The 22,926-nt window shown below is 46.2% G+C and overlaps 1 protein-coding gene across 1 annotated transcript in view; it reads left to right on the top strand.

Moving 5' to 3' along the window:
• Nucleotides 1-21,872, top strand: part of CA10 (carbonic anhydrase 10 (inactive)) — a 316,120-nt gene extending 294,248 nt beyond the window's left edge. Inside the window, exons 5-9 of the mRNA XM_016203365.2 lie at nt 1,736-1,831; nt 6,288-6,360; nt 16,736-16,890; nt 19,116-19,290; nt 20,987-21,872. Of these exons, the coding sequence (XP_016058851.1) occupies nt 1,736-1,831; nt 6,288-6,360; nt 16,736-16,890; nt 19,116-19,290; nt 20,987-21,009 (522 nt within the window). The 3' untranslated portion in view covers nt 21,010-21,872. The remainder of the gene's footprint in view (nt 1-1,735; nt 1,832-6,287; nt 6,361-16,735; nt 16,891-19,115; nt 19,291-20,986) is intronic.
• Nucleotides 21,873-22,926: the final 1,054 nt, after the last annotated feature.

Genomic DNA, 22,926 nt, shown 5'->3' with positions numbered 1-22,926 from the left:
ACATTGACTTAGAAAGATAGCCACAAATTATTTATAAATTTTAAAAAACCAAATTCAGAATCAGGATTATAAATTATTCCATTTCCATGTTTTTCCTTTTTTATTTTAGCAGCTTTATTGAGATGGCTTTGACCATCTCAAGTAAAAAATTGTATATATTTAAGGTATACAACTTGATGGTTTTTGTTTGTTTGTTTGTTTGTTTTTAAATATATCTTTATTGATTTCAAAGAGAGGAAAGGAGAGGGAGAGAGAGAGACAGAAACATCAATGATGAGAGAGTCATTGATCTGCTGCCTCCTGCACGCCCCTGACTGGGGATCAAGCCCACAACCCGGGCATGTGCCCTGATTGGGAATCAAACCCCGATCGCCTGAATCCTAGGCCGACACTCAACCGATGAGCCACGCCCAACCTGGCTACAACTTGATGTTTTGATATGTGTATACATTGTGAGAAAATAGCCATATTTGAGATAAAAAATATATCCATCACCTCTACATAGTTACCATTTGTGTGTGTGTGTGTGTGTGTGTGTGTGTGTTGAGAAGATTTAAGATTTATCCTCTTAACAACTTTCAAGTATACGATACAGAACTGTTAACTGTGGTCACCGTGCTGTGCATGAGATCCCTAGAACTTGTACGCTTTGACCAACATCTCATTTCTCCCTGCCCCAGCCCTTGACAACCACCATTCTATTCTCTGCTTCTGTGATTTGGACTGTTTTATATTCTAAGTGAGATCGTACGTATTTCTCTTTCTGTGCCTGGCTTATTTCACTTAGCACACTGTTCTCCTAGTTCATCCATATTGTTGCAAATGGCAGGATCTCCTTTTGAAGGCTGAATAACATTCTATTGTATATCTTCTTTATTCACCCCTCAGTGGACACTTAGGTTGTTTCCGTATCTTGACTATTATGAATAATGCTGCAGGGAACATAATCATACCCATTTTTCAGAGAAAATAATTGAGTCCCACTGAGGTGGGGTATTGGTCATGTGGCTCAAAATTGGTGGGGCATTCGTGTGACTATATGTGTATGCTTGTGTTTCACAATTTTTTTTAAGAAGAGGTTTCTTTAAAAAATTAGGTAACAGAGGGAAAACCTATTTTACTGGAACGCAATCCCAGGACTGCTTTTGCTTCCCATACCGCTGTTGCACAAGCTCTCAACAGGCACACTGCTGATCTTCATTGAACGGAGAAGAAGTTGGGTCCTGCACAGTCAGATGACCTGGGCAAGCCGGTGCATCAGGAGCCTAAGCCATCCGCTCTGTCACCATCAGGACCTAGCAGTTCCCAGCTCTCCCAGCGGCCGCCCAGCAGCCTGAGGAGAATTTACTCGCTGCCCGTGGCGGCTGTTGGTGCCGCCCGTCGGCCCCTGCAGGGCAGTTCTGCTCCTAATAAGGAAAATTCACTTTGCACACACTTCAGGGGAAATATCCTGAGGTGGAGCCAGAGCCAGATGGGCACTGAGCTTATGAAGGGCGTGATTGTTACCAGAAAACATTTGAAATATGTATGGGTATTTTGTATATGTGTGTATATGTGCATGTATACACGCATTGTACACACACACACATCTCAGAATGCCTTCAGTTCCAAGATTGTCTTTCCAGTTGTTCTACAATATACTTTACCGTTTACCCTTGTGTCGGGTGGATGTGCTGTGCCTCCCACATTTTAATGCCAGATCCTTGTTCTTTCTGTTGTTTTTTCCACCCTCCAGGTGCAGCTCATCCACTACAACCATGAGTTGTATACAAATGTCACAGAAGCTGCAAAGAGCCCAAACGGACTGGTGGTAGTTTCTATATTTATAAAAGTAAGTGTCCTGTATCTATTCTTCGTCTCCTCTTGCCTTTCCCACCCCAATCAGGATATCTGTTTACAGTCCTGTTGGATCTTAGAAGTAACGCAGAGGGTGCTGTGCGTGCCCAAGAAACACCGCATGGTGGTGATTTTGCATCCATGAGGTTTATGAGCAAACATCATGCGTTCCGTTTCACAGCATCAGGGCCTGAGGATTCAGGCAGCTTCTGTCCTAGGGGGGGAAAAAATGGTGCTGGATCCAGGGGCAGGCTTCAGGCCCCACCTCATGAAGAAAAATCAGAAATATGCAATAGGAGGGGAAGGGATGGCTTACTGACACCCACAGGATTAAAGCCCTGCCCATCCCTTGGAAAAAGAGACACAAGGGAAATGTGAGATGTCCCTCCCTCCCCGGAGCTGCACTAAAGAGCTCCCTCCAGCGTCTCCACAATGGCCCTCATAAGCATCCCCTGCGGGAAATTAAGCAGAGAGATCACCAGTGCTGACTTTATGACACTCTAGGGAGGCCCCACCTCTCCCTAGCAGGCACCAACGACAACAAATCTCCAACCAAGCCAGTTCTAATTTGTTAGAAGGTAATTACTGTTGACATTTTTGACAGGTGAAGAGAGAAACAGGTATGCAAATTTAAAGGAAGAAAGAAAAAAAGAAATTGTCTTTTCAGTTGGGGGTGGGGGAAATAGAGAAAAAAAGCAATGCGTGGCATTTCCAAAAGTTGGCAATCCCTGTGCTAACCCCTTGGGAAGTTTTGGCCAGACCGTTAGGGGAGGTGCTCCAACCTGAACTTGGAATCTAATGAAGATCCAGAGAAAGCCAGCATTTGCCACGCTGGGGTTTGAACAGAGTTCTGGTGATGACATTATCCGTGCTCAGAATGGGCATGGGGGCGCCCCAGGTACCATTCCCTCCTGCTCCCTGAAAGCATCACCCTTTGCATCAGGCAGTTCACCCGCCCAATCCTCTCAAGACTCCATGCCTCCCCTCATTCCTCTCCCTCACCTGGGTCAGGTCAGGCCTCTCGGTGGTCCAGGCAGAGCTGTACACTGGGTCAGGGCATTTGTGACATCCTGCCCACCAATCCCAACTTCCTCTAGCTTGTCATTAGCAAAGATAGGAGGGGGCTTCTGGCCAGGGAAGCATATTTTAGGCCTTCGTAATACCCGATGTGACATCCCAAAGAAACTGGTCCTGCCTGTCTCTGCTCTACACCCCCTGGCATCCTCATAGACCTTGTAGATTCCTGAGCCAGGCACAAAGATATGTACTCTGCATATGTTGTTATCATTTTACCCCAATAAATCTGTAGTATGGGCATTGCTATCCCTACCCTGCAGACGAGGAACTGGTCAGAGACTGTTTGGCATCCCAGCCAAGTTCATGCAGCTCGGGGCAGCCCATCCAGGAAAGGAACCCGGGTCTAGCTTGACCTTACTCACACTCTACGCTCCCCAAAAGAGGTGGGGAAACGACTGAGATGAAGAAGACAGAAACCGACATTTAAACACATCTCCCCCATCCCCATGCTGCCCACAAGCACAGGGCAAAGTCTCTATCCATCAACCAGCCCGTTAGGACATCGACAACCAACTGGTGCATCCATCCCGGCCACACTCACTGTTGTGAAGCCTGTAGAGATGTCACAGTATTGGGTCACACACGTCCAGGTGCTCACCTCCCCGTTGGCTTTCCTGGTGATGGGTCTTCCACGAGTGACTCCCACGGCCAACGTGGGCTGCCCAGCACCTCCTGTTCTTTGGTGGGTGCCTCAGCCTCTGGCCCTGACTTTGCCTCACTTTGCTCAATGCTCCTGGGTCAGTGAACGTCATCCTAGAAGTGCAGGCACATCACAAGGTGATTGACATGCCAGGAGGTGACCTCCTCAATATCAAACTAGAGGCACGTCCCCCTGCAAGGTGCTGGGAGGAACTTGTGCCTGGACCCTGAGGTCAGTGAGGGGGTGGCACTAGCTCCGGCCTCTGCTCCGGCCAGTTTGACCCTTGGGTGCTTCAGTTCTTCCCCTGAGCAAACCTGAAGCTTTCTGGCTAGAACTCAAAATAAACCACAGCATTTCTATCGTGTCCAATATAATCAACTTCCAGATGTTCCATGGTGAGTTATCCCAGCTGTGACTTGTCATTCACTCGCCCCAAAACACTGAGTGCGGGCCACAGGCTGGCCCTGTGCTAGGCGCTGGAACATAGAAACGAGACGCACAGAGCCCTTGGCCTCTAAGGGCGCACAGCCTCTGCTAGGCCTCCCCTCCTTCTGATCTTTCTGCTTCCCCTCCCCAGCTCCCCGCAGGGTGGGCAGGAACAGAAAATGAGAGGCCCCACATCCAGGTCAGCTGAGCCCTAGACACGTCACCCTGGCCAAAAGCTGAGCTGCTGGCAGGATTAGCGTTGTTGGCTAAAAATGAGAGGCTTGTTTATCTGTGGGTTTGACTTCTCTCCCTCCCAACCTCGTCCCCCACCCTTCCGTGGCCACAGGGAGCTGAGATTTGGCTGTAACTGCTACTCAGTCACACACCGTTAACTTCCCACGTAAGCTCACTTACGCCACGTACATATTTGACCCTCTCACCCACGCAGCCAACACACTAGAACCCACAAATCATCTGTGCGCACTTTGGAAATTCTTCAGTTATTTTTAATCAGCTTGAAAGGGTCCAGTCCCAACGTTAGCGTTGCCCAGACTCACTGGGTACCAGGAGCCCAAGGTACCCGACTGCGGGCCATGGCAGAGTCTTTACCTGCCACAGCATTATATCTTGGCTCTCCTCCTTTCTCTGGGTGCATCGGCACACACGGGTAGCTTCAGGCTGTCCTTTAAATGGCCAAAGAGGGATGACAAAGTAGAAGTTGGGTTTGGAGCTAAAGCTTCTGGGGTACAGCAGTGTTTGATTTGGGACTTTCCTCCGTTTGTGGGTGGGTTTTTGCAAACACCACTGAGTATTGTCACTCACCAAGCTCCCCTTGGTGTGTGTCTCAACACAACGCACCCAGGAAGCTGTGGGAAAGGAGACAGATGGTGGGAAAATAAACAGTCTGTGCTATTTCCAAACTAAAAATTACCTGTTGTTTATCTAATAATAATAATCATCTGCTGCAATTTTTCCAACCCTCAGAATAAATCAGATTTAAAATGTTGATGTGTCACAACATCCGATTAGAAGCTGAGGCATAAATTACAGAGCAGAGCTGAGCCGAGTGAGATAGGAGAGAAGCGAGTAGGATGAACAATGGTACCTCGGAAAAAGCTGAGTAAAAACGGGGGTCTAAGAAAACAGTCTCCACAGTTATATGAGGGCACAGCACAGTCTCCAAATGGTGGTCCCTAGATTAAGTTCCTTGAGCCTTAGCTTTTCCTTCCAAAGAAGGAATTTGGAGACTAAGGGCATGGGCATAAAATGGCAACTGACCCCTAAACATCTGGTACAATGTTTGGCCCCTAATGGGTGCTTGGTAACTATTGAATGTATGGATGCACAGATGCGTAGATGGTTGGATGGATGGATGGATGGATGGATGGATGGATGGATGGATGGATGGATGGATGGATGGATGGATGGATGGATGGGTGGGTGGGTGGGTGGATGGATGGATGGATGGATTCATAGGTGCATGGATGGTTAGATGGATGCATGCATGGATGCATGGATGCATGGATGATTGAATGGCATGGTATATGATATATTCAATTTGTGCAATAAAGAGCAGTTATATAATAAGGTTCTCTATTGCTCTTAGAGATTTGTTTTCATCTCCTGATACCTCTGTCCTGTGTACTCTGTCTCCCTCATTCTCTGCCTACATTACTATCCCCTTCCTAACATGTTATGCCCAACCCCCTGCTTAAAACCCTTTGGTGGTTCCCCATCCCTCCAGAAAAAAAGTTTAAATGCCCTGACATGACTTTCAAAGCCTGACATGAGCTAGCCCCTGCCTACCCCTCTAGCTTCACCTCCCATTCTTCCCCCTTCCTCTCAGCCCCAGCTACACTGAAGCACATGCCTGAGCATGGCTAGTTCTCCCATATCCATGTATGAACAGAGCCTCTGTACTTATTTTTTTCCTTACCCTCCCTTGTTTCTACACTTTACCACCAAAACACTTTGTGAACTTCCACCCATCTTTCAAGACTCAGTCCAGGCCTTAGCTCCCCAGATTTCCCAGGCGAGTGGTCTTCCTCTAATATCATCACACCTGAGACTCTATCCTAGCACTGTTCATACTATATTGTAGCCACTTATTTACCCACCTGTCTTCTTTCTCTAGACTGGGGTTTCTGGAGAATAGATTCTGTATATTTTATCTCTGGGTTTTCAGCCATCATAGTGTTTGACATATGGTAGGAACTCAAGTAATATGAATGAACAAGTGAACTCATGGAAGCAATGTCTATCCTGGGATAGTACTACTCAGTTCTTAAAATTGTCTTTTCTCCCCTAGGTTTCTGATTCATCAAACCCATTTCTTAATCGAATGCTCAACAGAGATACTATCACAAGAATAACATATAAAAGTAAGTTTGGTTCAATTTCTTATACAACAACTATTCTATAAAGGTTAGTTCTGTCTCAAGGCAGAAAGCCAGAACTGATGATCTCCAAGGGCCCCTTTCAGCTTCATGATCCTTTAATTCTGTAGAAAGCCACTCTGGAGAGTCAGGGTTGGCTAAGAAGCAGCTCATTTCGAGCAGAAGTCCCTGGAGTGTCATTGTCATCCATGCCTGTCTAAGGCAATAATGATTATTATGAAGATGGTCATCGTCATCCCACGGATCGGTAATGAACTGGGGCACTCTATTAGCTGACAAAGTCTACCATGGCAGCTAGCCATATTTGGGGACTTTGGCAATTATGTGATGGAAAAAGCATTCACCAGGTAGTCTACATCCAACCTCAGCACTTAGAGCCGGTCGGTGGGGCCGTCTCCCTCTCTGCGTCGCTGGGCCTCCCTTTCCTTTGGAGGCAAGGTGGCCTCTCTCTTCATTCTCACGTATGACCCACTGATCTAGAGGACTCTGTCCAGTTTCCTTGGGTTTCCAGGATGTTTCGTCCCTAGAATCGTTAAGCAGAAAAGAGAGAACAGTACAACACTGAAGGGAGAAGAGGGAAAAGGGTGCTACTGTCACCCACAGAAATCCCCGAAGTTGCCAGGTTTCGGGAAACGTATGTGAAAAGCGCGCACCAAGAGATGAAAGAAGCCTGTACAAAAAAGATTGGCCTGAAGTGGGACTCGAGTCCTGACTTTGTCCATAAGCAAGGAGCTTCCTCATGTTGACTCTGTTTGTTTCATCATCGGCAGAGTAAAGAATTTGAATTTCAGGTGCCAGGTCCTGCTAGGATTCTGACTCAAGCAGTAGGTAAATACTGTAATGTCTTTCACAAAAGTTAAAAGCTGGGCACAAACATGCTAACAGGCCACTTCCCCTGGGCGTGTCCTCTGCTGCGCGAGGAGCTCAGCTGGGCCTGATGCTTCTGCTTCCCGTGGCGATGCGGCAAGGACGGCGATCTCAGCTTGGCCTGCTAGGGGGAGAGTGTGGGGAACCCCTTCCTCGTTCATGGATTCATTCATTCAGCAAACATTTCCTGCACACCTGCCCCATGACAGACACCGGGCAAGGCTCCCGGAACATAAAGCTGGGCCAGGCCCCAGCCCTCCCAGGTGCTCACGGCCAAGTCACTCCCGTAGGAAGAAGATGGGGTGGGGGGCAGGGAGGTGATGAATGAACCTGGAGGATTACACTCCGCCTAGATGGGCATCACCTAGAAGAATGAGTGAAGTCATCTCCAGAGCCATCCCAACCTTCCTCATCAGCACCCGCATGGACTCTAAGATTTCTCTGCTAAGGAAGACGTTGCTGCCTCGTGGGCAAATAGCACATTCGATAACTGCCCATAAAAGATTATTATTAGTCTTTTAACTTTTTTGATTAAAAAAGCATGAAAATTAAATAAAATGTTTTTAACTAATCTTGAATTTGCAGTTTAAAGACTGTGAAGAGCTGTGAAATCGCACATTAAGTCCCAATACACAGTCTAACGGATTGCCAGCTTCCAGCTGCAGAATCAATCATGAGTGGGACTGTCCTCCCCACCCCACCCCACCCCCGGCACCAGTCTGATTAATTTTCAGTGATGTGGCGCCTGCTAAAGAAGAAAGTATCCACGTGGGTCTGCGCTATGGGAAGGTGTATCGATTCTGGTGCAAATCGGGACCAGAGAGCCAAGGTGACAGGTCTTGTTGGGACTAATGATGGATGGCTCTTTTGTGACTAAGAGAAACTTCAACTTCATCTACTTCAAATGAGGTGTCCCTGCTGACTGCCACCCCCACCGGGTCTGCCAGAACTGAGGACACACTTTGGCGACAGCCGGAGTGGGTAGCAATGTTAAAACCCAAGAGCTTGACTCATTTGTTCCCTCGCTCACTCCGCACATACTTATGGAGTGGCTCCTGAGTGCCAAGATACAGAGACATCCACAGAAAGAACATGCTTTCTGTGCACGAGGCCTTCACTCTTTAGTTGGGGAGACAGGAACATCATAGTGTATGATAAAGATTTGTGTAACAAGGTCAGTGTTAAAAATAAGAAAAGAATTATTTTGGATTGCAGAAGATCTGCTTAGGATTGCATGGCAAGGTTGCGTAAAGCCGGTGCCATTCAAATAAGGACTGAATAGATGAATAACTATTTGCTGGGGAAAGGGGGGGGGGGGGCAGGGAGGGAAGAGACATACAGAAGGATGGAGAAAGGAAGGACATTCTAAGCCTAGAGAGCAGCATCCACAGCAAGAAGAGCATTAAAGAAGAGCTCAGTTGGCTGAGCGTCATACTGTGCACAAAAGGTTGCTGGTTCAACTCCCAGTCAGGCAGAATACAGAAGGCGACCAATCGACCTCTCCCTCTCCCTCTCCCTCTCCCTCCCCCTCCCTCTCCCCTTTCTTCCTCCCTCCCTCCCTCCCTCCCTCTCTCTCTCAGCATGTCCTCGGATTAAATTAAAAAGGACAATGAAGGGTCCAAAGGGAGGAACTCTGTTTTCATCAGCTCTTCGTATAACAGAAAACCCTATAAACGTTGGTGACGGCCTGAATTCATGGAGGAATGAATGGCCCCCTGCCATGGCAGTGACAGGGGCAGAGGTAGCGAGTGGCAGGAAAGGTGGTCTGGAGCCAGATCCTGAAGGGTCTTCATGCCAGGCTGAGAAACGTATGAAGAAGATGTGCTGGAAGAAATGCCCTCAGCACCTCTCCAGACACGCTTCTAGAAATGCAAACGGAAGCGCGCAGGAGCCCCTCCTCCTCCTGTCCCTCCTAATCTATCTGTCAGGGCCAAGGGGGAAAAAAGGAGGAAGATAAAGAGACCCCCCTGGGGAGCGGTAACTGCGCTGGGCCCCCTGATCACAGGTATTTTGTGCTCCTGCGCTCACTGGGGAATGACGGAGGTGTCCCCGGTAGCACATCTGTCATGCACCTGAAGGAGTGACCCCACGGGGATAGACAGACCCTACACATGGGAATGGCCCAGACATGCTATGCCCGGAACTCTGCGGCTCGGGGGTCGATTTGCTCCGCAGGAAAGCGCCAGCACCCTCCCGTCCGGCTAAGCCCCCCAGGCAGCCAGCCTGCGAGGCCAGCAGGGGAGTGCCTGAAACAAGCCATTGGCTGGGACACAGCTGGTGGGTAGGAAACGGGCCTGACAGTCTCCCCAGAGGCCCAGCAGGAGGCGGCAGGTGTTGCTGGCGTCAGCCCACAGATTCCAGTGGAGGTGAAGACACGCCACCTGCTTCCGCATGTCTGAGATACAAGTGATAAATCAATTCCCCTCCCCGCCACCCAGTCACATACCCACTGCCCTTGACCCCACCCGCCCTCCCCGCCAGCCCATTCTGCTGCTGCAGCCCAGAGCGACAGTCCAGCAGAGCTCCAGGCTGCCCCATCACTTGGATGTGGCACCCACCCCGCAACATGCTGAGCATCAGGAAAACAGAGGTGATGCTGAGGGCTCTCTGCTCTCCAGGCTCTGGGCCGAGAGCTTTTCCTGCAGCACCTTACCTGGTGCTCACAAAGTACCTACCTTCAAGATAGACACAGTTGCCATCCCAGCTTACAGATAAGGAACCTAAGGCTCCACGAAGTGAAGTCATTTGAGGGGACACATCTAGTCAGTGGCTATTAATAAACAAGCATTCTGCATAATAAAAAACACTCAGTGATAACATTGACTTTTCATTGCATCTGTGGTCGGTCGGGGTGGCTGTGCTTCCCGCTGCAGGTCTGCAGGTCATCTAGGGCAGCTTGGCTCCACAGGCTCTCATTTTTCTGGGATCCAGTAGCTCACACAGGGCAAGTCCTTCTGATGGTGGAAGTCAGAGCATGTGATGTTACTTAAGGCCTAAGCTTCAAACTCACACACTGTCACTTCTATCCACTTTCCACTGGCCAAAGCAAGCCCAACCTAGGTTTCTTCCCACAGAGGTGGGCTTGGGAGGGAGTGAACATGTCCTGAGCAATAATTTACTCTTCCACAATGGGAGAGCAAGAATTCAGACACTGGAGCTAGGAAAGCTTGCTTCTGAGGTCTTAAAACTAGTTGCAGTGCCCACACTTTCACATTCCATGAAACTTGTCAGCGTTTTGGGGTTTTTCCCCTCTTAATTCCAACTTTGGTTCAGTTTGAAGACCAAGCTCTTCGCTTTTTGCATTTGTTTCCACTTGGAAGGGCCATAAACAAACACAGAACTTGACGGAACTTTTTGAAAGTTCAGGCTCACACCATCCTAAGCTCTCTGCAACTCCTGCCTGTCCCCTGGCGTGGAATCACCAGCGGAAATCAGCGTCAAACAGAGGGACATGGTGGCACTGCCATTATTGTCACAAGTAGTAACCAGAGAAGTCATGGGCTGTCTTCCCTACCATCCTTTCCCTTGAAGGCCATTGTAATGAGAAGCAGATCTAAGACTTTAAGCAGAGAGCGGCATCATCTACTGACAAAGGGGTCACTCTGTTGGCCTGGTGGAGAATAGGCCAGAGAGGGACAAGGAGAAATGTTGGGAGATGATTGCAGCAGTCCAAGGGATGAGACAGTGTGGAGCATGACCAGGCTAATGTGGGGGAGGTGGAGAGAAAGGATTGGGCGTATTTTGAAGGAAAAGCCAAGACATTTCTTGATATATCAGATGTGTGATATGAACGACAGAGTCAAAAATGACTAAGGTTTTTAGGCTGAGCAGCTGGAAGGAAGACGTTTCCATCAACTGAGATGGGAAAACTGTGGATGAAACAAGTGAGTGGGTGGGGAGGGAACTGAAGTCTCAAACATGTGAAGCTTGAGATGTCTGTGGGGTATCCAGTAAAAGGTATGGAGTAGACGGGTGGCTATAGGAACCTGGATTTCAGGAGACAGAACTGAAGATATAAATGTGAAAATCACTGGGCTCCAGATGGCATTTGAGCTGGGTGAAATCATGGGAATGAGAAAGATGGAGAAGAGAGGCGGACATGTCCTCACTTTTAAAACAGCAGCTCAAACCCTCATGACTTAGGATCGAGAGTCATTTCTAAAGATATCTTTTAAATCCCATCCTGGAAGAGGCTCTTGTGTGTCTGTCTCATCAACTAGCCGAGGAGGTGTGAGGAGGCGAGAGCACCGTGGAAGCATGGGGTGAAGTCACCACGAAATGGCAGCCAAGAGGGACACGTTCCATTTGCTCAGTTTGATCATAGATTGGATGACTAGGAGTAAAAAATGAATTATGCAAAATCATTTTATTGAGCCAGCTAAGAAAACAATGCCAGGGAACCCATAAAAAAGAGGAAAGAAGTAGGACCTTGCCAAAGAACTGGGAATTTTGGAAGCTAGATATCAAGCTCGTGAAAGTCACCATGCTTTTGGGAAACAATGTGTTCTAGTGAAGAGAGATGGAACTAACAGACTTGGGCTCCTGGATCTACCACTTCCTTTGCTGTGTGGCTTCAGGCAAGTTTCTTAACATCTCTGAGATAATTTCATCATCGGTTAAATGAGGATATTAATACTGATATTGAGAGGGTTGTGGTGGGGACTAAGCAAGGTAATGAATCAACTGCCTGGACAGTGGCTGGAATAAACTAAGTGCATAATTTTGTGTTTCTAAATTGCCCTAAACTACATGATCATTAAAGCCAACTTCCTGAAGGGTGGGAGGTAGGTCGCTATGATGCCAAATAAGAAATGTGTTCAAGGTAAATACAATACAGGGCACACAAACAACAGTTTGCTCACTTTAAATGAAATTCAAAGTTCATAGTTCCTGTGTGTGAACCTATGCAGTGGATGGTAATGGCCTAGTAAGGATCCACTACTTTCCTTGGAAGTTTGGCTTTCATATGTCTGAGCTGATGTTATAAAACACTCTCACCAGCCCCGACTAACAATGGGAAAGACCAGCCTGCATTAATTTCAGGCTGAATTTAGAAAGTCTTCTAAAGGAAATCCATTTTATTAAAGTTAAATTCCCCTTAACAGATTGGGGGTCAAGACTGAAATCGTGCCATTGAAAAATGGATTTTTCTGAATGGATTTTCTGGAGGAGATATTGGTAATTTATTCAAAGTGTTTTAATTTTTTTCATGTGGTGTTTTGGAATAATGCCCACATCCCTCCGTTTTCCTTGTGTTAATTAATTAGCAAGCACAGAGCCCCGATTACATAAAATGTAACATTCCTGTCGTTTTAGTGTCCATGTGACTTCATCAAGCTAGCATTTTTTCTTAATTTTATGATACTTTAAAGTGGTGAAATTAGTGACTAATGGAGTGCAAAGAGCCTTCTTAAATGGCAAGAGGGAGTCGTTATTAGGACATTACGCATAAATGAACTCTTTCTTCCAATGTCCTAGGACAGTGTATCATTTTGGTAGCTCCATTCTCATTGAGTTTCACATACTCCATTCATTTCATGCATAGTAAATACAATGGCCAACTTCAGTCCAGTAAGAATCCAAAACACCACAGATTCGGAATTTAAAGGCTCTGGTTATTGTGGTAATAGATTTCCTCCGAGGAAATAAAGGAGGACTGAAGGAGTTTGGAGGAGAGATTTTAAGCATGTGTTTTGACACACCATGCGAGTCCCTTAGAACATCTTGCTCAGGCTCTGGATAAGCCCCCCAGCTAAAGGAGGGGCTCCGCAGGCACGGGGACACCAACTCGTCACTGCCTTACACGCCTCCGTTCCTTGGGATGGGTTTTGTGAGCCCGCCCCACAGAGAGACGAGGTGTTAAAATGATGAAATATCACCGGGGAATTTAAGCATGTTGTTCCCCGTTCCTTTCTCTATGCTTAATTGAACTTTGTACTTCCATTTCCAAAAAAAAAATGACCTTGGGAAAACAACTTTGGAAATGTTTTCACAGAATGCGAAACACAACATACCCATTCGTGTTGCAGTCTAAGTAGTAACTCAAGTCAGCGAGCCACAGAGAAGGAGCAGCTTACCTCCGTGAATCCAATTCTCAGGGGCCCTACTTTTCATTTATTGTTTGTGTAAAACAAAAAATCATATTACTTTATGCTTTAGTAATTGCCTTTTTTCATTTCCGTTGAGTGTGCCTCAGATTACAAGAAGAAATGTCACTCCACATGAGAAAATTTCCAAGTAGTCCCCTATTGATCAGAAATGAGTCCAGTATTGATCTCTGGGACTGCCAGGTCTTTTTTTCATTGACTTCATTCTCTTTGAATGGGAACTTCATAAGCTGGAAGCCAGGCGATGTTAAATCTCATCAGTGGTCCACATAAGTAAACAAGATGCATTTAACAGAGGCTGCACTGAAGCTCAGACTAAGGGAAGATTCCCCCACTGTGCAGTTCTAGGGGTTTCATCATAATGTGTTTCTCTTAGAAAAAGAAAAAGAAAATAGTCAACTTGGGAATTGTGTCCGTGACTAAGAACTCAGCATAACATAAATGATAGACTCATCAAGAGCATGTCATAAAATCAAGAGCACAGCTGTCAACTTCTGCAGTCATTTGGAAGAATAACATTGAGCTCTAAACTGTGCACAAATATTCTATATCTATTGATAATGCAAGGGGTCTTCCTGGACTATAAATATATAGCCAGTACTAAAAAATTACAACACTGTCATACCAAAAATTTGACCTACTTAACATAAATTTGTCTCCATAAGCTTGTTTCTGTTGAGTGACATTTTGGGGTCTATAGAATTCTTTTTTATTTGAAGATGACTTTAGTCAACTGGTGCCCTCAAGTAAGAGGTTACATGACAGCCATGAAGGAAAAGCTTGATCTCATTTGTTCCTCAGAGAACTCTGAGGCAACTGCTTTGTCTTAGTCAGTCCTGGGTGCTATAACAAAGTACCATGTAAACAACAGAAATTTACTTCTCACAGTTCTGGAGACTGAAAGTCTAAGATCAGGGCTCCAGCATGGTTGGATTCTGGCTGGGACCCTCTTCCCGGTTGCAGAATTCTTGTTGTCCCCTCACATGGCAGAAAGAGGGCGAGAGAGCTCTCTGGAGTCGCTTTTATAAGGGCACTAATCCCATTCATGGGGGCTCCACCCTCATGACCGAATTACCTCCAGACACCATCACAACGGGGGTTAGGATTTCAACATATGAATTGGGGGGCACACAAATATTCAGTCCACTGCGTGCTCCAACCATCTTACTACAGATGTGGAAACTGAAGCTCAGACAGTTACCTGCATGTCTGTGGTCACCTGGATAGTGAGCAGCAAAGTCATCCCTCACACTCAGGTCTGAAACCAGAGCTCACAGTCTTCACCCTGGGTCTTTCCAAGCTCTGTAGTGTGAGGAAATCACTAGGGCAAAAGGTGAAGTATGAGAGTTAGCGAGATTTATGGAAAGAACAGTTAATGCTGAGGACCATGGGAGGGCGGAGGCTGCCTGCCTTCTCTGAGGACTGTTGTATCTCTTAAAGGGGACCTGGGCAAAGAGGGATCTCCTGGCAGGACCACACTGGGTAGTCTGGAGTACCAGCAGCACAGCAGTGTTTTGGAAGCATCTTGTTACCTTGCTGTGTGGGTTAAATCCATGAACATGCCTCTTTTTTGCCTCTTGTCCCCCACACCTCCCACACACACACACACACACTAATCCTTTCTTAAGATGTGGATACAACACACAGGCTGGTTATAGTTTCAGAGAAACATAAATGTTCTTTTTCTTTCCTCCAGTCATGCCTAGAATACCCCTCATCCTCCCTCCTTCCTTCCCTCCTTCCCACCACCGCGAATAAAATAAAATACAATAATGGCAGGATGCTAGGGTACCCAATATGCTCCACGGGCAAGCTTGGTTAAACACATCACATTGACCTTTAATAAAGATGTGCCAAATGCTTCCTTCTCTCATTCAATATGTTAATCCTCAGGCCAAAGCACCTTCAGAGCAAGCATCATTAAGTGCAAATCTGATCTCGCTACTCCCCTGCTTAAAACCCTTCAGTGGCTCTGCATTGCCTACAGGCTGAAGCCCAAACTCCCAACGGCACAGAGAAGGACCTTCCGGGTGTGGCCCCTGCTGACCCGCTAGCTTCATTTCTCACAGTACCCCTGTCCCTGCATCTCGTCCTCATGCTGGCTGTCCCCTGGCATGCACCACTCTGTATGTCCTTAGCTCTTTCTCTAGCATAACTGTCTACAGTGCCCTTGACAGCCACCCCCCTGCCAGCCACATGCTGATTAGCTCCTGTCATTCAAGATACAGTTGGGGTCAGCTCCTCAGCTAATCCTCTCCTGAGTCCCACCCCCAGGCAGAACTGACAGCTTCTCAATGTACTCAGTGCAGATACACATCACTGTCTCCCCTGCCCCTTGATGCATCTGCTTAATTGCATCCTGCTCTCCAACACCTAGCTTAGTGCCTGACACAGACAAGGGGCTCAAGAAACAGGGCCAAATGATGGATGCTCAACATGAGCTTTTTGTGTTGGCACCTGATCTAACTGCCAAGGTCCATCACATCAGTATGTGCTCTGGGCATCGTGGCTTTGTCATGGAAGCATACACAAGGGCCAGAGTGCAGACTGGGCCCAGCCACGTTCCAGTCACTGTGTCTCTTGAACTTGTCCTGATTCTCTGGTGTTTTGATGGAAAGGCAGAAACATTTAAATAGAAAGAGAAAGGAAGTCCTTTCTCCTAAAGCTGGTCTCCAAATCCAACTTGACCCATCTCTCTCAGTCATTGAACTTAACTTTTAAGTCTCATGATTGGATTTGGCCTGATTACTTTTCTTTCTAAAAGTATTTCTTCATGTTCTTTTAATTAAGCAATGTTTACAAATAAGAATGGTAACCAGGCAATGTTTCCCCGGGTCCTGAAGCCTTCCAATGAGCATTTCATTATGACTACAATACTATGTCCCAGGTCTCAGGGACCATAACCAAATATGTAGCTCTTCCTTCTGTCCCTGTCGTAGACCACATTTCTGTTCACCAATATTCAGCATCCCAAACTGCAGGAAGAGCATGCTTCCTTGCATCTTTGATGTCAACCTTTGGCATGTGACATTTTTGGCGACCAAAATGTGCACAGGAGTGACCTGTGCCACTTCTGGGATGGGAGCTTCTTCTCCTGACATTGCAACTCACAAGGGTCCAGGGAGGAGCTATTCTAAGAGTCTGGGCCCCAGAGTGTGGACAACAATGACGTGGAGGAAGCCCTCAGCCAGCCTAGAATGCACATGTACGTGAGCAAGAAATAAACCTTCATTGTTTAAAATGATTGAGATTTGGGGGACTGTTTGTTACTGCAGCCTATTGTGACAGATACAGTCTTCTGGAATCAGAAAAGGGAAGAATAATCAGCAATACCAGCACTTTCCCAAGAAGTCTAATTCTCATGTCTTTCTTATTTCTTTCTCTAGATGATGCATATTTACTACAGGGACTTAATATAGAGGAACTGTATCCAGAGACCTCTAGTTTCATTACTTACGATGGGTCAATGACGATCCCACCCTGCTATGAGACAGCAAGTTGGATAATAATGAACAAACCTGTCTATATAACGAGGATGCAGGTGAGCTTCTCTCTGGTCTTTCAGCGAATGGGGAAGGTGATGTGAAGACCAGCTGTGTGTGTGACATACCTATTGTATTCATTTGCTAGGACTCCTCTAATAAAACACCACAAACTCAGTGGCTTAAATAGAAGAAATGTATTGTCTCACAGTTCTAGAGGCTGTAAATCCAAGATCAAGATGTCAGCAGGGTTGGTTCCTTCTGAGGGAGGAAGAATCTCTTCCCTGCCTCTCCTCTGGTTTCTGGTGGTTTCTGGCAGTCTTTGGTGTTCCTTGCCCTGTAGTAGGGTCACCCCCATTCTACCTTCGTCTTCAGATGGTGTTCTCCCTATGTGTGTGTCTCTTTGTCCAAATGCCCCTTTGCATAAGGACACCAGTCATATTGGATTAAGGCCCACCCCAATTACCTCATCTTAGCTAATTACATCTATAATGACCTTATTTCCAAATAAGGTCACATTCTGAGGTACTAGGGGTTGGGACTTTAACTTGTGAATTTTGGGGGTACACAACTCAACTCATCACACATATGTTTAAAGAATCAGCATCTGAAAAGTCTCAGCATGAACTGATTGTAGAAGCATTGACCTCGTCTGAATGAGAAAGAACAGCAGGGTTAGTTCCCAAAGTGCTCTACAGCCATAGTGTTCAGAAAGCAAATGAGCAAAATGGTTGTTGGTAAAAATATGTTTGAAAAAGCTGAGTTTAAAAAGAGTTAAATAGATCTCATTGTTGGGAGACTTCCCAGGCCTTTAAAATGATAATAATTATGTCAGTCTCCAAGAGGAAGCAATATGATATGTAGCATTTCACAAACATATTTGAATGTGGAATTTTTCAGAGCATCTTACAGTTTTCCTCGTAAAGCTGGCTTGGATCCCTCGGACCTGGACGGGAACCAGGAGCTCTGGCCACTGAGGCGAGCTTTGGTTCATTATGTGCTCATTATGTACTCCTAGGGCTGTCACCCCCCTTCTGTGAAATAAATACTGCTCTTTATGAATGAGAAGTAAACTGCTCAAGTCTGTTCCAGCTCTGACATGCTATGATACTGAGATCCTAAGAAAACTCAGAGGAAATATGAGCTAAGGAAGCATAATTCATTTTCCTTTACAGGATGTATATAGTTGACCCTTGACCAATGGGTTTGAACTGCACGGCCCACCTATATGCAGGGTTTTTTTCAATAAATACCAGTACTGTTTTCGACCTGTGGTTGGAAGTCCATGGATGCAGAGAGCTAACTGTATACACTGTTCTATGCCATTTGATATAGGGAACTTGAGCATTCGTGGATTTTGGTATCATGGCTGGGGATGGGGGGAATCCTATAACCATTCCCTGACAGATACCAAGGGACAACTAAGTTTTTTGGGGAGTCAGAAATTATACACAGATTTTCAACTGCATAGGAGTTCGATACCCCTAATCCCCACATTGCTCAAGGGTCAACTGTACTTACAATCCAACAACAGTGTGAACGATTTGAAGTCCCTGATGCTATCTGTGTTGGTTAGGGCTCTTGGTGACGAACAATCCTCTCCAGATAACTTAAACTCAGAAAAAAAGATTTGTCCAAGAGATACTGGGCATCTTAAGGAATTTAAGATGAGAAATTGATGTCAGGAACTCGCTGGAATCAGAACCCAGATGCCGTTATCTCTGCTCTCTTCTGCTTCCTACCACCCGTTCGCTTCATTCTTCCCTCTGCTAGCCTCTTCCTTTGCTTCCCAGTCGGGGAGTGGAACTTGGCTGCAAATTATTTCACTCCAGCTCCTGGTCCCAATTTCACAGAAAAGGAACCAAACTAATCCAGCTTAGTTTCGCTCTGACCCCTGGACCAATCACTGTAGTTTGGATAATACCCATGAGCGGGGATAATTCCCTGAATTGTTGGGAATTATTGAACCATGGGGTGTAAGAGAAAGAGACCTTGGAGAACACCTAGTTGGATTTCCTCCTTTGACAGATTGTATATTTGAGGATAAAACAGAATAATTGACTTATTCAGAGGCATCCACGAGCTGCTTGAACTAAAAGCAAGGCTCACTCCATACATCGCAACATCACTGGGCCCCAGCACAACTGAATCCACAGAACAAAGGTCTCCGAGGCGCTCACGTGCCCCTTCCCAGACAGCCCGGCTTGACCAGTCTACTCCGTTTACGTCTTCCCTGGGTGTGTAAGAGGACAGGTGGGTCTCACAGCTGTTTCTCTCTCCTCAGATGCATTCCTTACGCCTGCTCAGCCAGAATCAGCCATCTCAGATCTTTCTGAGCATGAGTGACAACTTCAGGCCTGTCCAGCCCCTCAACAACCGCTGTATCCGCACCAACATCAACTTCAGTTTACAGGGGAAGGACTGTCCAAACAACCGGGCCCAGAAGCTTCAGTATAGAGGTGGGTCCATGGCTCAGAGGGCAGTGGGCCCAGCAGTCCTCCTGCTTAGGCCTGTCCATTGTAGGAATCATAGTAATAAATGATAATTAATAACCACCACCTTCTATGTGCATGGCATTTTTCTGTTGGTGAAGCCTATGTATTGGAAATAGAGCTAGAGATCGAACTTGAAACCCCTCTGGTTCAAGCAAAACAGCCTTTTTATTGCCGTTGTACAGAAGAGCACAGAGAGGCTGATTTTTTCAAGGTCATGTGTTAGAACAGGACAGCTAGGAGCATTAGAGCTTTTAGTTATGTGCGTGATGGACCCCTTTCCCCTAAAAGGTGGGCAAATACTCTGGATGCCAGGCCATTGAGATGCAAGGAGGTAATGGATGTGAAGGCATCCTTTTCTTGTGCTATGTCCCTAGAAGTGACAATTATCCCCACTGTATGGGACATTCAAAACGACTCCCGCCTCCTGTAACCCTCTGGTCTATACCTATCCCTCTCTCTTCCTTTCTACACACTAAGTATGTGTTGATCACAGTGGTCAACTCTCAACATGGAAAGGAAGGTGGGGACAGAACAGTATCATGGAGACACCTTTGACCCAGAATCAGGACACTCAAGCTCCGGGCCTGGTTCTGTCACTAACAAACCATGCAAACCCAGCCAAGGCATTTACCCTGTGGACCTCGATTCTTTCATGACGGTCCCTATATCATCTGCTTCACGACTTGTCGTGAGGAATGAATGAGAGCCTGGATGGTGAAGTCCTTTGCTGCAATAATGTGCTGCTCAAATATGAGGCTGTGGATATTACCAGGCAGCTTTTAGAAGCAGCTACCACTACTGCCTCTCGGTCCCCCACTTCATCTCTCCTACTTCCCCCACATTTCCCTCTTTCTTTCTCAGACACACGCAGAGTGCCAAAACTAGAGTTTTCTGCTCCCTTCCAGTCAAACTACCAGACAAATAAACACTCAGCTCATTGATCAAGCCCTTCTCTTTATTCAATACCTATTTATTGTGCATCTACTATGTGCCAGGCGCTTAGCTTGGTGGTGAGGATACAGTGTGGTGCACACAGATATGACCCCATCCATACAGTGCTTATAGTCTAGAGCAGGGCTTAGCAAACCTTTTCTGGAAAGAGCCAGAGGGTAAATAGTTTAGACTTTATGAGCCATACAGCCTCTGCTGCACTCTGATGTTACAGTGTGAAAGAGGCCATAGACAATATGTAAATGACTGATGTGGCTGTGTTCCAATAAAACTTTATTTGCAAAAACTGATCACAGGCTGGATTTGGCCTGTAGGCTGTCATTTTCCCACCCCCATTCTAGAGCAAAACTTTCTGTGATGATACAGTGGTCTGTATCTGCCTTGTTCAATGTGGCCGCTACTGGCCACGTGTGGCTATTGAACAGTTGAAGTGTGGCTTCTCCAGTGAGGCAACTAAATTTTTTATTTAATTTTAATGAATTTAAGTTTATGGTAGCCACATGGGATTGGTGACAACAATATTGAACAGCTCAGGCCTAGAGGTTCATGAGGAAGGGGAGGGGTTGTTGGGATACATACAGGTGAGCAGGCATTTACAGGGCTGTCCCTTCCTCTAGGGAGTAAGTCCCCCAAACTCAGTGCAGATTAATTCAGTGATGCCTTGTTTTATGTTGTGCATATGTGTGTTTTTCTTTCTCTCTCTTTCCAGTAAATGAATGGCTCCTCAAGTAGGGAACTAGGCCAAGAAGAATTCCATCTCAGCGAAATGCTACAACTGTGAACTGACGTAACCCGGAATGTCCCCTTCCTTCTCGCCCCTTCCCTTCCGCAAGCCTCGCCCACTCTTCAGATTGGCCCCTTCTTCACGAAAAGTGTCTGCAAAACCACAGCGGAGGACACACACACACACACACTCACACATACATACACACACATGCAAACATATCCACACACACACACACTCACACAGCCTCTAAGACAGGAAGTCAAGATTTCAGAAACAAACAGCTCATTCATAAGAGGTCTTAGAAGAAAATAACCCATTAACCCGATTACAATTTTGATACTGTTTTCCTGGACTAATAAATCTACCCAATGAGACTTTTCTGCCTTTGTACATACAAAATTCTTCCAAAAGAGAGAGGAGAAGACACAGCTTCGACAGAATCAAGCAGACTCTGTTCTTCGCAGCGAGTAATCACGGATGGTGTCCTAAGATCCTTTGAGGGTGTTGGCAGCAGGTGAACCAGGACAGAGTTGGCCAAGGACACTTATTTCTAGATTATGATTCTTCTGTTTACTCAACAATTTAAAAAGGAAAAAAAAAAAGGACAGACATTGAAGAGATACACATTGTATATATATATCACCGCAGACTATAAAGAAATTGAATTATTTCCCCTTCATCACATATCTGTAGTAGGACTTGCCAAGATCAGAACTGATCCATTTGCTGTTTCTTGTTTTCCAAAGATCATATGTTGTGTTTGGTTAATGTTAACAGCTCAATAAATGTGTTTAACGAGTTCATTTTATTTTTCTGGCTTTGGTCTGTTCTCCCTCCTTGCAGGCTAAGCCCTGGCTCCATGCAACTGCATTCTTTGATTTCACTTGTTTCCTCACCTACATGTTTTGTTCATTTGCAGCCAGTTTTTACTGAGTTTGTGGCAATCAGGAATGCATTTGCTAAGCAAGTATAACTTTAATTCCACCCCGTGGCACCATCATTCATACAAAGTGAGCTTTCAGCCTGAGATAGCAGGCAACAGATTCCTTGCGTTTTAAAACTGCCATCCCCCTGCCCCCTGTGATGCTCCCTTGAAGGAATGCACTTTGCCTTGTAAATTCCTGGGAAAGGGGTGTCTTTTCTCTCCAGGTGCAGCTGGATCTCACAAAGTACAAACGAATGCCTTTCTTTTCTTGTTTATAATGGTCACTCACTGTGTTTGGTTACTGTCAAGAAATCAATAAATGTGTTTAACAAGTTACCCAGGACCCATGTCTGAATTTATTGAGAAGGACGCTCCCTGCTGACACGCCTGAGTCCTGCTGCGTCCACAAGCAATTGCACTGTGGCCGGCAGGGCATCCAGAGCCTCGGGAACAGCCTGTCCCATCATTCCCAGAGCCCGGTAATTAATACCCTGTTGAGAAAACATATAGGCTAAGCTGCTGGAAGGGAAGGCTTGGATGTTCGTTCGGTGGCCAAATTAAAAATGCCTTTCATCTCTCCTTTTTAGCACAAGAGGGGAAAGCACCAGCATGCAGGGTCTGTGCCAATGGGAACATTCACAAGCACATGGAAAACTGCAGCCAAGCGACTAGGTATATTGATGATGGGGAAAAAAATAAACAGCCAGATAATTCATATTTGAAATACTACCCTGAGTTGGATTTTTTTTTTATTTTATTTTTTACTTTTTGCGCCAATGTTACATGATGGGCTTCGCCGTGATGACATAGGCACCTTTTTCTGAGCAATTGGATTTTTGCAGGAAACCAAATCTGTTTGCAAAGGTCTAGGCTGAGCAGCTGGCAATCTTTCCTTGTGCGGCTTGCTGCCTCCTGAGTCAGAATCTCCCTTAGCCTGCAAGGGCGGCAGGCAGCCATGTAACATAATGGCAGAAGGGCATGGGTGGTGAACCAACCA

The sequence above is a fragment of the Miniopterus natalensis genome, chromosome 17 (genome assembly GCF_054644295.1).
Source record: "Miniopterus natalensis isolate mMinNat1 chromosome 17, mMinNat1.hap1, whole genome shotgun sequence".
Classification (NCBI taxonomy): Eukaryota; Metazoa; Chordata; class Mammalia; order Chiroptera; family Miniopteridae; genus Miniopterus; species Miniopterus natalensis.
Note: the sequence above shows the minus strand (reverse complement) of the source record. Positions and strands in the feature narration are given on the sequence as shown.